The 14,441-nt window shown below is 43.8% G+C and overlaps 1 protein-coding gene across 1 annotated transcript in view; it reads left to right on the top strand.

Annotated features, from left to right (window-relative positions):
• The window catches only part of LOC143769668 (uncharacterized), a 44,712-nt gene extending 35,073 nt beyond the window's left edge, over positions 1 to 9,639 (top strand). The window contains exon 5 of the mRNA XM_077258431.1: positions 8,191 to 9,639. Coding sequence (XP_077114546.1) covers positions 8,191 to 8,220 — 30 coding nt within the window. The 3' untranslated portion in view covers positions 8,221 to 9,639. The remainder of the gene's footprint in view (positions 1 to 8,190) is intronic.
• The last annotated feature ends 4,802 nt before the right edge of the window (positions 9,640 to 14,441 follow it).

Below are 14,441 nucleotides of genomic sequence, written 5' to 3'. Positions count from 1 at the left end.
AAAAGTGCATCAGTATATACCTGCCCAGGTCTCAAAACTAGCAAACTCTCTTAAACCCTTCACGACATGCGGCGTACACGTACGGCGTATATCGTGTCTCTCCCTTTGATGTGGGATCCGGCGTGAGCCTACATCTTTCCCGGCACATTCCAGGTGGAGAATTTTTTTTTTTCTCTACACGTCTGAGAAAACTGACGTCAATTTGATCAAATTCAGAACGGAATAATCGGACCATTTTTCTCGGGTGTGTAGAAAATGGTCGTATAACCCTATACTAGGCGCTAAAATGTTAGACTCGGGGCAGTAGATCCTTTATTGTTGTTTTTTTATTACTTGTATAAAATTGTATAAATGTAGGCAGGTTCTTGTCCCACGTCTCGCTTTCTCTTGGGGGACGTCGCTCTTGTGTCTGGATCATGTTGCATGCGCTGCTCTATCAAGATGGAGCTCCAGGAGCAGCGGGGAAGCCCGGGATAAAAGGTTTGATTCCGAGCGAGACATCTCGCTGGTAGACACCGTGAATTCATAAGACTACGGTGGAGGAGCGCGTCTTCTCAAAACGTTCCGCTCATCTGGGCCTCCTGCTGCCACCGCGACAATAACTTCACATTGTAGATTGACTGACTGCTCGAGTCGAGGAAGCGGTGAGACAACCTGTGACTGCAGTGAGGAGCTAGAACAACACCGACAGAAAGTTGGATAGAGACAAAAGTTCAAAATATGTAACAGAAGCCAAACTGTGAACATAAGAGCAAATTCATTTTATGAAAGGTGGCATAAAAATCATGCAAACATATGATGCAATCTTGGTTTGGTCTACAGCCGCATTTCTCAAAATGGAGGGGGGGTCTAATTCCGGAAAAAAAAATTAATGAGGTGGTGTCTAGGGTTGAGCGAAACGGGTCGTGCATTTTCATAAGTCGCCGACTTTTGGCAAAGTCGGCGTCTCATGAAACCCGACCCGATCCCTGTGCGGGGTCGGCCATGCGGTACGCGATCTTGGCGCCAAAGTCGCGTTTCATATGACGCGTTTAGCGCCATTTTTTCAGCCAATGAATGAGCGTGGGCAGAGTGATGACATGGGTCTTAGGGGAGTGAACGCCTATCGTCATGTTATCGCTTGTGCGCAGTAGGGATTTTGAATGTGCAATACAAAATTTTCTGTGCTGGGAGAGAGCGAGAGAGCGGAAAAAAAAAAAAAATGTTAATTTAAATTACTTCATTGGGTTTCGTGTTTCGGCCGAAACCCGACTTTTCACGGTGGTCGGCCGATTTCACTCGACTCGACTTTTAAGACAGTCGGGTTTCACAAAACCCGACTCGACCCTAAAAAACTAAAGGTCGCTCAACCCTAGTGGTGTCCTCTATCCGGTTCGTCATCTTTTGACCATAGTGGAAATTGGCTATTAAGAGTATCTCTTGATTTTTGCATTGCAGTACACACATCTCTCCTGTGGAGGAGCTGTGGGGAAATTGTATACTTAGGCTAGCTTCACACTAGCGTTCGGCAGGGCTGCGGACGAAATCCTTCTTCCTCTATGAAGCCCCACCCACTGCCATGCCTCTTCCTTAAGCTCCGCCTACGTCTGCATGTGTTCATTGGGTACGCAGGCCATGCGGATGTATGAGGATGTCTCCGCATGCGTCGTCTTGATGCTGGGCTATCCTGCGTCAAACGCAACATGTTGCGTTTTGTTGCGGTCGGCGCAGCTTCAAAACGACGCATGCGGAAGCAAACGCATACATCCGCATGGCCTGCGTACGCAATGTTAAAGATAGGATACACAGAACACATGCAGATGTAGGCGGAGCTTAAGAGGCGCGGCAGTGGGTGGGGCTTCACAGAGAAGAAGGATTTCGTCCGCAGCCCTGCCGAATGCTAGTGTGAAGCTAGCCTAACTGCCAGGATTCCTCTTAGATTAGAGCTGATCACTGGGGTTTCCTGTAGGCAATCACTTTGTGATCAGCTTATTAGAGTCCCTTCTAACAAGTAGGTGATTGTCCACTCCAGACCCTCTCCTAATTTAAATATTTTTTTCTGATACTTTTTTATTACAATGGAACAAATCTGTGTAGAGAAAAAAATATTTTACATTTACCAGACCTCAGAATCATTACATGAGTTTTCCAGGATTTTGTAAAACTGTGTAGGGGAAGTAAAAAAAATAAGTAACTATTATCAGTACAGGTGAGTGAAATAAATTTTCCCTAAATAGCAGATAATGTCACAGCTCACCTCCTCCTCCTGTACAATGACTGATAACACCTCTATATACAGTAGATAACACAGGATCCACCATTCACAATAGGTGATGTCACAGCTCACCTCCTCCTCCTGTATAATGACTGATAACACCTCTATATACAGTAGATAACACAGGATCCACCATTCACAATAGGTGATGTCACAGCTCACCTCCTCCTCCTGTATAATGACTGATAACACCTCTATATACAGTAGATAACACAGGATCCACCATTCACAATAGGTGATGTCACAGCTCACCTCCTCCTCCTGTACAATGACTGATAAGGCTATGTTTCCACGGTCAGGATTTGCTCAGGATTTGACGCAGGTAAAATCTGCACCAAATCTGCACCTGAGGTCACTGGCAGGTCACCTGCGTTTTTGATGCGTTTTTACATGCGTTTTTTATGCGGATTTGTGTGTGTTTTTGTAAGCTAAATAAAGTTATAAAAAAAAAAAGAATTATGATGTCATTTCTTGTCCAACCTCTTCATTTACATACTCCATTGAAGAATAATGTTTAGACACACAGATAGATATAGATAGATAGATAGATAATAGATGGATAGATGGATACAATAGATCTATTGTATCTATCTAGCTATCTATAGATATACAGTTAGGTCCATATATATTTGGACAGAGACAACATTTTTCTACTTTTGGTTATAGGCATTACCACAATGAATTTTAAACAAAACAATTCAGATGCAGTTGAAGTTCAGACTTTCAGCTTTCATTTGAGGGTATCCGCATTAAAATCGGATGAAGGGTTTAGGAGTTTCAGCTCCTTAACATGTGCGACCCTGTTTTTAAAGGGACCAAAAGTAATTGGACAATTGACTCCAAGGCTATTTCATGGACAGGTGTGGGCAATCCCTTCGTTATGTCATTCTTAATTAAGCAGATAAAAGGCCTGGAGTTGATTTGAGGTGTGGTGCTTGCATTTGGAAGGTTTTGCTGTGAAGTAAACATGTGGTCAAAGGAGCTCTCCATGCAGGTGAAGCAAACCATCCTTAAGCTGCGAAAACAGAGAAAAAACCCATCCGAGAAGTTGCTACAATATTAGCAGTGGCAAAATCTACAGTTTGGTACATCCTGAGAAGGAAAGAAAGCACTGGTGAACTCAACAATGCAAAAAGACCTGGGCGCCCAGGGAAGACAACAGTGGTGGATGATCGCAGAATAATCTCCATGGTGAAGAGAAACCCCTTCACAACGGCCAACCAAGTGACCAACACTCTCCAGGAGGTCGGCGTATCAATATCCAAATCTACCATAAAGAGAAGACTGCATGAAAGTAAATACAGAGGGTTCACTGCACGGTGCAGCCACTAATAAGCATCAAGAATAAAAAGGCTAGACTGGACTTTGCTAAAAAACATCTAAAAAAGCCAGCACAGTTCTGGAAGAACATTCTGTGGACAGATGAAACCAAGATCAACCTCTACCAGAATGATGGAAAGAGAAAAGTATGGCGAAGGCGTGGTACAGCTCATGATCCAAAGCATACCACATCATCTGTAAAACACGGTGGAGGCAGTGTGATGGCTTGGGCATGCATGGCTGCCAGTGGCACTGGGTCACTAGTGTTTATTGATGATGTGACACAGGACAGAAGCAGCCGAATGAATTCTGAGGTATTCAGAGCCGCCATACTGTGTGCTCAGATCCAGCCAAATGCAGCCAAACTGATTGGTCGTCGTTTCATACTTCAGATGGACAATGACCCAAAACATAAAGCCAAAGCAACCCAGGAGTTTATTAAAGCAAAGAAGTGGAATATTCTTGAATGGCCAAGTCAGTCACCTGATCTCAACCCAATTGAGCAGCATTTTACTTGTTAAAGACTAAACTTCAGACAGAAAGGCCCACAAACAAACAGCAACTGAAAACCACCGCAGTGAAGGCCTGGAGAGCATCAAAAAGGAGGAAACACAGCGTCTGGTGATGTCCATGAGTTCAAGACTTCAGGCAGTCATTGCCAACAAAGGGTTTTCAACCAAGTACTAAAAATGAACATTTTATTTAAAATTATTGAATCTGTCCAATTACTTTTGGTCCCTTTAAAAACAGGGTGGCACATGTTAAGGAGCTGAAACTCCTAAACCCTTCATCCGATTTTAATGTGGATACCCTCAAATAAAAGCTGAAAGTCTGAACTTCAACTGCATCTGAATTGTTTTGTTTAAAATTCATTGTGGTAATGTCTATAACCAAAATAAGAAAAATGTTGTCTCTGTCCAAATATATATGGACCTAACTGTATCTACCTATAGATAGATATATTGAGAGATAGATATATCGGTAGATAATAGATAGATAGATACAATAGATAGATAGATGATAGATAATACCAAGCCCGATGTTTAGTAATAAACATAATAAAATGTTTATAAAGAGTTAGGCCTGGATCACACATGCGAGAAACTCACACGAGTCTCTCGCCTCGATACCCGGCACTGCCGCCAGCACTCGGGACCAGAGTGTGCAGCTGCATGTATTTCTATGTAGCTGAACGCTCCGGTCCGAGTGCCGGCGGCAGTGCCGGGTATTGAGGCGAGAGACTCGTGTGAGTTTCTCGCAAGTGTGACCCCGGCCTTAAAAGCAATATCTGTTTAATTTTAAAAAATGTGAAAAAAAAAATGGCGTGGGCTCCTGCGCAATTTTCTGCGCCAGAGAGGGAAAGCCAACGACTGGGGGACTGATGTTTGTAGCCTGGGAAGGGGTTAATACCCATGGATCTTCCCAGGCTATGAATATCAGCCCGCAGCTGTATATTTAGCCTTTACTGGCTATAAAAATAGGGGGACCCCCCCAAAAAATAATTAAATGGGGTCCCCCTATAATTTATAGCCAGAAAGGCTACACAGACAGCTGCGGGCTGATATTCCTAGCCTAGAGAGGGGCCATGGATATTGCCCCCCCCCCCGGCTACAAATACCAGCTCCCAGCCACCCCAGAAATGGCGCATCTGTAAGATGCGCCAATTCCGGTGCTTAGCCTCTCTCTTACCACTCCCCTGTAGCGGTGGCATATGAGGTAATAAGTGGTTAATGTCACCTTTGTAAGGTGACATTAAGCCGGCTTAGTAATGGAGAGGCGTCAATAAGTTACAGTACCTATCCATTACTAATCCTATAGTTGTGAAAGGGTTAATAACACACACACACACACACACACACACACACACACACACACACACACACACATGCAGAATAAAGTATTTTAATGAAATAAAAAACCACGCAGTTTAGACCATATTTTTATTATATGCTCAATCCATGCGATGCCTTCGTCTCCTGGAAAAAAAGAAAAATAATAAACCAACAGTATACTCCCTGTGTCCGACATAGTCCTTAATAACGAGTGTCCCACAACGAGTCCAGCTCTGCTACATTGGGATGCCTGACATCCAGACATAGCAGAGCTTGTAGATGATCGCTGGCGATAACTCTCCAGCGATCACCTACACTGCAGCGTTCTCACAATCAGCTGCTCAGCGACCGTGAGAACCAGACTAGTGACCGGAGATAACCCCGGTCACGTGCACAGCAGTTCTCGCGATAAGATAAGTTATCTCGAGAACTTAGCTTACCGCGACAACTGCAGTGGACGCGGGACTTCTGGCGGCGGGACAGGTAAGAACTTATTTAAATTAGGAGACATACGTAGTAAGCTGCCGTTACGCACTTACTATGCATTTTACCGCATCTAATGATTATCTATGGGAAATTTACGGTGCAGCGACGGAGTGTCGCCGCATTGTAAACAGACATGCTGCGTTCTGAAAACACGCGCCGCATGTCCGTTACGTCGGTCTGCCGCATTCGTGTTTAAACGCATAGTGGAGACGGGATTTCATGAAATCCCCTCCACTATGCTGTAACATCTGGACGCTGCGGCTCTACGCAGCGTCAAACACGCTATTTCCTGACCGTGGAAACATACCCTAACACCTCTATATACAGTAGATATCAGTCATTGTACAGGAGGAGGAGGTGAGCTGTGACATCACCTATTGTGAATGGTGGACCCTGTGTTATCTACTGTATATAGAGGTGATATCAGTCATTGTACAGGAGGAGGAGCTGAGCTGTGATATCTCCTATTGTGAATGGTGGATCCTGTGTTATCTGCTGTATATAGAGGTGTTATCAGTCATTGTACATGAGGAGGAGGAGGTGAGCTGTGACATCACCTATTGTGAATGATGGATCCTGTGTTATCTACTGTATATAGAGGTGTTATCAGTCATTGTACAGGAGGAGGAGGTGAGCTGTGACATCACCTATTGTGAATGGTGGATCCTGTGTTATCTACTGTATATAGAGGTGATATCAGTCATTGTACAGGAGGAGGAGCTGAGCTGTGATATCTCCTATTGTGAATGGTGGATCCTGTGTTATCTGCTGTATATAGAGGTGTTATCAGTCATTGTACATGAGGAGGAGGAGGTGAGCTGTGACATCACCTATTGTGAATGGTGGATCCTGTGTTATCTACTGTATATAGAGGTGTTATCAGTCATTGTACAGGAGGAGGAGGTGAGCTGTGATATCACCTATTGTGAATGGTGGATCCTGTGTTATCTACTGTATATAGAGGTGTTATCAGTCATTGTACAGGAGGAGGAGGTGAGCTGTGACATCACCTATTGTGAATGGTGGATCCTGTGTTATCTACTGTATATAGAGGTGTTATCAGTCATTGTACAGGAGGAGGAGGTGAGCTGTAACATCACCTATTGTGAATGGTGGATCCTGTTATCTACTGTATATAGAGGTGTTATCAGTCATTGTACAGGAGGAGGTGAGCTGTGACATTATCTACTCTCTATAGATTATAGCGGTTTTATCTTCCATTGTAATCCTGTCTGGATGATAATGTAATTGCTGAAAAGTCATATGTGTAGAACAGGCAGTATTACTCTTATTAAGAGTCTGAAAACGCTGGGGGATTTCTGATTTTCAATATATATACATGGTGGTGTGAAAAAAAAATAAAATAAAACATTTTTAAAAAATAACCTGATTTGAACAAAAGGTAATTTTCTGAGTGCTCCTTCCCTTTAATATACTGAGCTTGAAATGCCTTCTTTAGTCTTTAAATTATGCTAGAAGATAATCCAGCCTGAACAAGTAATCGCCTATCCACCGTATCAGTGAAATCTCCAGACAGTATATAAGATCTCTGTTTGCTGTCACTGACTGGGAAAATGTTTGTTTAGATTGAGAGTCTGGAAACCTCTAACCGCTGCACCCGTATGAGCAGCGAGTGATCCTTTTACTGACCGCAAGCAGCTGAAATTACCCCAAAAATATAAGACTGGCACAAATGATATGTAAAGGAAATACTTGAAGGGATGTTCCTGTTTCTAGTTTTCTTTTGCACAATGAAGATTTGTACAAGTTTCCAATATACTTTGAGTCCATTCATTGCGGCTTTTCAAGATCTCTGCTTGCTGCCCCAAAGTCCGAATCTTCATTGTTTAATTCCAAGGGATACAACTGTGTCCAAGTCATATAATGAGACGACCGCCTCTAAGGGCTCATACTCGCTTGCGTGAAATACGGCCGAGTCTGGCATGGTAACACCTGGCTCTGCCGCTGGCACTTGGGAGCGGAGCGTGCAGCTCCATGTATTGCTGTGCGGCCGCATGCTCCGCTCTGGAGTGCCGGCGGCAGAGCCGGGTTTTAACCTGCAAGACTCGGCCGTATTTCACGCAAGCGAGTATGAGCCCTAAAAAAGACAGATTTTTATTTATTTTATTTTTTTTGCACCTTTTAAGTAAATTCTAGAATGACAGCAAGCAGAGATATAGAAAATGTTGATACAGAAAATCCATTGGGAGTATACCGGCACACTTTTTGGTCCTTTTTGGTCTCTTTTCATGTGTCAGTAAATAATTGTATAATAAACATCCGGTCTTTTAATTTCAGGGCCACATCAATCACATATTGCCACTCTAGAGCTGCAGGACAGAAGTGGACGGAGGACCTCACTGCGCTGTAAGACGCCCTCCGAGGAGAAGGATTTAGTTTTTTCTGTCTCACAAGCTATGCTACGTTTATTCATACAGTGCCTGAACTGTAGAAACTCCCTCCGACTCACCTGCTGACAAGGTCTCCATCCAAACGATCCTATGGTTTATTCCATGTGAAGTCTGGAAACCACTATCCTCTGGCAGCTAATCAGTGACTATCTAAGTATTGTAGTACTACAAGTCACAGCAGGCTGTGACAAGTAATTGGCTTTTACCAAGAACTCTGATGATCTTTGCTTTTACAATGGCAGAACATAACTAACCCATTGGCTTCCATCCAGTCATGTACATATGTACTCGGTCGTGATCAGACCCTGATCTGATCCAATTGATCTATTTTAAAGGTTTGTTTTTTTTCGGAGGGGCTATGTAAAAATAATAGGTCTGTGTTCATACCTATCAAATCCCCTTCCCCTGCTGTACCAGTGCTCTCTCTGGTCACTGTTTACTTAGGTGCATCGATGACGTGTTTTGGACCACGTGTGACCTCTGCAGCCAATCACTGGCCTCAGAGGTGTTCCACTGAGGTTTGTGATTGGCTGCAGTGGTCACATGTGGTAGCCAGCACATAATGAAGTAAACAGCGGGGAGAATCGGAACAACAGAGCGATTTGACCTATGAGTACATGGACTTTTATTATGTTATCCCATTTTAATACATTTTTCTGGATCCCGAAAAAAACATTGTGCGCTGCAAAATATTTCTATCTGCCTTTCAGGAGGCTGCCAGAGACTGCACTGATTACTAGTCTATAGCACATTTAGAATATAAATATAATATAATATATATATATATAATACACTCCCTATGGAAAGAACATGCCACTCTGTTCATCCTGAGCTCTCTGTTTCATGCATTTAATGCTAGTTATATAAAACTAACATGAAAAGAAAAAGGAAATCTAATTAGCAGGGCTCAGCGGAGCTCTAGTTATACAGTATACATTTCACAGTGTATAGGATGATGGGTGACAACCCATATGGACGCTGTAACGTTCTGTCACCGGTCGTCACATTCGACAGGACAACTCAGGGACTTCTATATCCAAGTAGTTCACTAGCAATTTTAAGGGAAAATTGTGTTTTAGTTTTTGTGGGTTTTTTTTTTGTTTGTTTGTTCTTTTAAAGAGGACGCAGCGGCTTTCCTGACATCCCTGTTTTAGTCAATTCTTGAATTAGTGTTTTTTTCTTTAATTATTCCTCTGTTACTCTTCCTGGAAGATGTTCCTTTATAAATGAGGCTCTCTGTGACATTGTCCAGACCGTGCAGGGACAGAACGTATTGAAAAATGGATCGAACTGCTATTTGTCAATAAATTTCCAGGAGGAACAATAGAGGGATATATATATAATACACACACTCACTGGCCACTTTATTAGGTACACCTGTCCAACTTCTTGTTAACACTTAATTTCTAATCAGCCAATCACATGGCGGCAACTCAGTGCATTTAGACATGTAGACATGGTCAAGACAATCTCCTGCAGTTCAAACCGAGCATCAGTATGGGGAAGAAAGGTGATTTGAGTGCCTTTGAACGTGGCATGGTTGTTGGTGCCAGAAGGGCTGGTCTGAGTATTTCAGAAACTGCTGATCTACTGGGATTTTCACGCGCAACCATCTCTAGGGTTTACAGAGAATGGTCCGAAAAAGAAAAAAAATCCAGTGAGCGGCAGTTCTGTGGGCGGAAATGCCTTGTTGATGCCAGAGGTCAGAGGAGAATGGGCAGACTGGTTCGAGCTGATAGAAAGGCAACAGTGACTCAAATCGCCACCCGTTACAACCAAGGTAGGCCTAAGAGCATCTCTGAACGCACAGTGCGTCGAACTTTGAGGCAGATGGGCTACAGCAGCAGAAGAGCACACCGGGTACCACTCCTTTCAGCTAAGAACAGGAAACTGAGGCTACAATTTGTACAAGCTCATCGAAATTGGACAGTAGAAGATTGGAAAAACGTTGCTTGGTCTGATGAGTCTCGATTTCTGCTGCGACATTCGGATGGTAGGGTCAGAATTTGGCGTAAACAACATGAAAGCATGGATCCATCCTGCCTTGTATGGAGCATCTTTGGGATGTGCAGCCGACAAATCTGCGGCAACTGTGTGATGCCATCATGTCAATATGGACCAAAATCTCTGAGGAATGCTTCCAGCACCTTGTTGAATCTATGCCACGAAGAATTGAGGCAGTTCTGAAGGCAAAAGGGGTCCAACCCGTTACTAGCATGGTGTACCTAATAAAGTGGCCGGTGAGTGTATATATATATATATATATATATATATATATATATTTATCAATATATTTTATAGAATATATATTTTGTTATATATATATATATATATATATATATATATATATATATATATATATATATATATATATATATATATATATATATATATATATATATATATATATATATATATATATATATATAGGTAGTAAAAAGAAGGCAGCACTCCAAGACTTTCCAGAAGAAAAAATGTGAAGTTTTAATCGACCCACATCACTGCGCGACGTTTCGGCTCCATGAGCCTTTTTCAAGGCTTGAAAAAGGCTCATGGAGCCAAAACGTCGCGCAGTGATGTGGGTCGATTAAAACTTCACATTTTTTCTACTGGAAAGTCTTGGAGTGCTGCCTTCTTTTTACTACCTTTGTATGCATCTTGGATAGATGAGTGGACCATTCTGTCTGGGGGGCCAGGCACCCACCATTGGTGAGCATTGTGCTGTTCCATTTTATATATATATACACATACAGTTAGGTCCATATATATTTGGACAGAGACAACATTTTTCTAATTTTGGTTATGGACATTACCACAATGAATTTTAAACAAAACAATTCAGATGCAGTTAAAGTTCAGACTTTCAGCTTTCATTTGAGGGTATCCACATTAAAATTGGATGAAGGGTTTAGGAGTTTCAGCTCCTTAACATGTGCCACCCTGTTTTTAAAGGGACCAAAAGTAATTGGACAATTGACGCCAAGGCTATTTCATGGACAGGTGTGGGCAATCCCTTCGTTATGTCATTCTCAAGTAAGCAGATAAAAGGCCTGGAGTTGATTTGAGTTGTGTTGCTTGCATTTGGAAGGTTTTGCTGTGAAGTAAACATGTGGTCAAAGGAGCTCTCCATGCAGGTGAAACAAGCCATCCTTAAGCTGCGAAAACAGAAAAAACCCATCCGAGAAATTGCTACAATATTAGGAGTGGCAAAATCTACAGTTTGGTATATCCTGAGAAGGAAAGAAAGCACTGGTGAACTCATCAATGCAAAAAGACCTGGGCGCCCATTGAAGACAACAGTGGTGGATGATCGCAGAATAATCTCCATGGTGAAGAGAAACCCCTTCACAACAGCCAACCAAGTGACCAACACTCTCCAGGAGGTCGGCGTATCAATATCCAAATCTACCATAAAGAGAAGACTGCATGAAAGTAAATACAGAGGGTTCACTGCACGGTGCAAGCCACTCATAAGCATCAAGAATAAAAAGGACAGACTGGACTTTGCTAAAAAACATCTAAAAAAGCCAGCACAGTTCTGGAAGAACATTCTTTGAACAGATCAATCCAAGATCAACCTCTACCAGAATGATGGAAAGAGAAAAGTATGGCGAAGGCGTGGTACAGCTCATGATCCAAAGCATATCACATCATCTGTAAAACATGGTGGAGGCAGTGTGATGGCTTGGGCATGCATGGCTGCCAGTGGCACTGGGTCACTAGTGTTTATTGATGATGTGACACAGGACAGAAGCAGCCGAATGAATTCTGAGGTCTTCAGAGCCGCCATACTGTGTGCTCAGATCCAGCCAAATGCAGCCAAACTGATTGGTCGTCGTTTCATACTACAGATAGACAATGACCCAAAACATGAAGCCAAAGCAACCCAGGAGTTAATTAAAGCAAAGAAGTGGAATATTCTTGAATGGCCAAGTCAGTCACCTGATCTCAACCCAATTGAGCAGCATTTCACTTGTTAAAGGCTAAACTTCAGACAGAAAGGCCCACAAACAAACCAACTGAAAACCACCGCAGTGAAGGCCTGGCAGAGCATCAAAAAGGAAGAAACACAGCGTCTGGTGATGTCCATGAGTTCAAGACTTCAGGCAGTCATTGCCAACAAAGGGTTTTCAACCAAGTACTAGTGCGGCGCGCCCCCACACCGCCGCAGGGCCGAGGGGTACCCGGAGCCGGGCCTCTAGGTCTCAGTCCTGGGGTTGTCACGGTGGCTAGACCCGGTCCGTGGCCCTGTCCGTCAGTGGGGGACGTCCGGTGAAATAAGTGGTGCTAATGGTGGTGTAGCGGTGCAGTTGTGGGGTGCAGGTCGCGGTAAATAACAAGGACACCAGGTTGCAGTCTCTTTACCTCTTTACTGGAGATCTCTGAGTCCTCAGTCCAGAACACGGTTCACCAGGCTACGCAAGTCCAGCCGGTCCAATGGCACCTCCAGAGTCCTCCTCTCAGGTGGAGATCTGTGCCTTCCTTCTAGCGCTATGTGTTGTAGTCCTTCCCTGCTGTGCTCACGGAAAGTGACCCCACAACGGTTGTGTCTGTTTCTTAAGTTCCCTCACAACTCGATTTGATGTTCCTCTGTAATCCACCCCTTCCCTGTATTCAGGTTGGAATGGCACCCGTTTGTCAGGTAGGCCTGGAGTTCTTCCGGGACCCTAGAGACGCCCCTCTCCCGCAATTGCCCCCCAAGACTTCATAGGTGATATGTGGTAGACAGCCCGCCTGAGACCGACTGTCCTGCCGCTGTTTGGAGTATGGCTTGAAGCTGTATTCTAATCCACTCCCTCGGCGTTCCGGCCACCGGTATTGCTCCTCAGCAGGGTGCTGCCTCTTTCAACAAAACCCCTGCTGGTATTCTCCTTCTGCTTGATCTCGTTTCTCACTCAGCACAATCTGCCTCGCTTCTAGTCCTTTCTTGGGCACCGCCGCTAAGCTGAGCAGGCACGGTCCCGTTACGTTCTCTCAATGCCAAGCCTCTGCCAGGATCCCACCCCTGGCAGAGACCCTACAGTCTCTCCCTTCACAACACCCTCTGCCACAGGGTGTTGCTCTGTTCAATCCCGTCAGCGTTCTCTTCTAACTTCCTGCCTGACCCCCAGTTTACCCACTATGGTGGGGAGTGGCCTAATGAATAGCACCCTTAGCTCCCCCCGGAGGCCCTGCTGTGAAACATATTGGTGTCTGTGATACCTGATTGGAGGAACTCCTTCAGTGCCATCGAACGTACCATGGCTCCCCTTAGTGGCAGAGCCACAGTACTGCAACGACCAGAACTCTGGGGCGCTGCACTCCCCCCTGGTTAAACACAGTACTCCGGGACTGGGAAGAAAAACAACAATACAGATTAGTAAACAGACATACAATTTTGTTGAGTGCAAAACAATAAGTATACTTGAACAGGCTTCCCTTTATGGGAGGTGAGGACACTTTTAACGTTACAAACATAGTCAACATTATAAATTACAGGCTATACATAACTCCTGTTACCCAACCGGGTATTCTACTTAGTGCAAATTCTGGAACAATAAATTAACATTGCCTTTAAGAAACATACACTCTTAGTTTACCAAAGGCCTTCCTATAATCACATTACAGGGTAGGGTAACTTCACATTCTCCTACTTTGAACCTGCAGGACCGCCTGTCCCTATGGCACCAGACCTACTGCCTCTCCTTTCTTTTACAGGACCGCCCCGTTCAGCCAGAGCCTACTGCCTTTCGCTACTATACATAGTATAGACATAACATTCCTTTCGTTTAAAGAACTCTGAGCCAGCTCTACTCGGCTCCTTTAAGGACTCACTCTCTAACCCCTACGGGTTCGCTTTCTGTCCTTAGTAACAAAGTAACTTTCTATGGGGATGCAGGGTTTACCTTCTATCCTCACCTTCATCATTACTTCTTTACTTTCAACTACGCAGATCTCTACTTCTACCCCTGCGGGCTCTCTGCATCTTTTCCTTTCACAAAACATTATTTTCAGATTTCAAAATTCAAACAATTTAAACACATATAACTTTTCATGTAAAACAGTTACATTCTTTTTCTCAAAGCATCATCATGTTACCGTTCTAAAACAGTATCGCTTTCAAGTTCAATTCCACGCATCCCCTTTAAGAGGGGACCA

The sequence above is a fragment of the Ranitomeya variabilis genome, chromosome 4, assembly GCF_051348905.1.
Source record: "Ranitomeya variabilis isolate aRanVar5 chromosome 4, aRanVar5.hap1, whole genome shotgun sequence".
Taxonomy (NCBI): Eukaryota; Metazoa; Chordata; class Amphibia; order Anura; family Dendrobatidae; genus Ranitomeya; species Ranitomeya variabilis.
The sequence above is the reverse complement of the archived record's forward strand: the minus strand, read 5'-3'. Positions and strand labels throughout refer to the sequence as shown.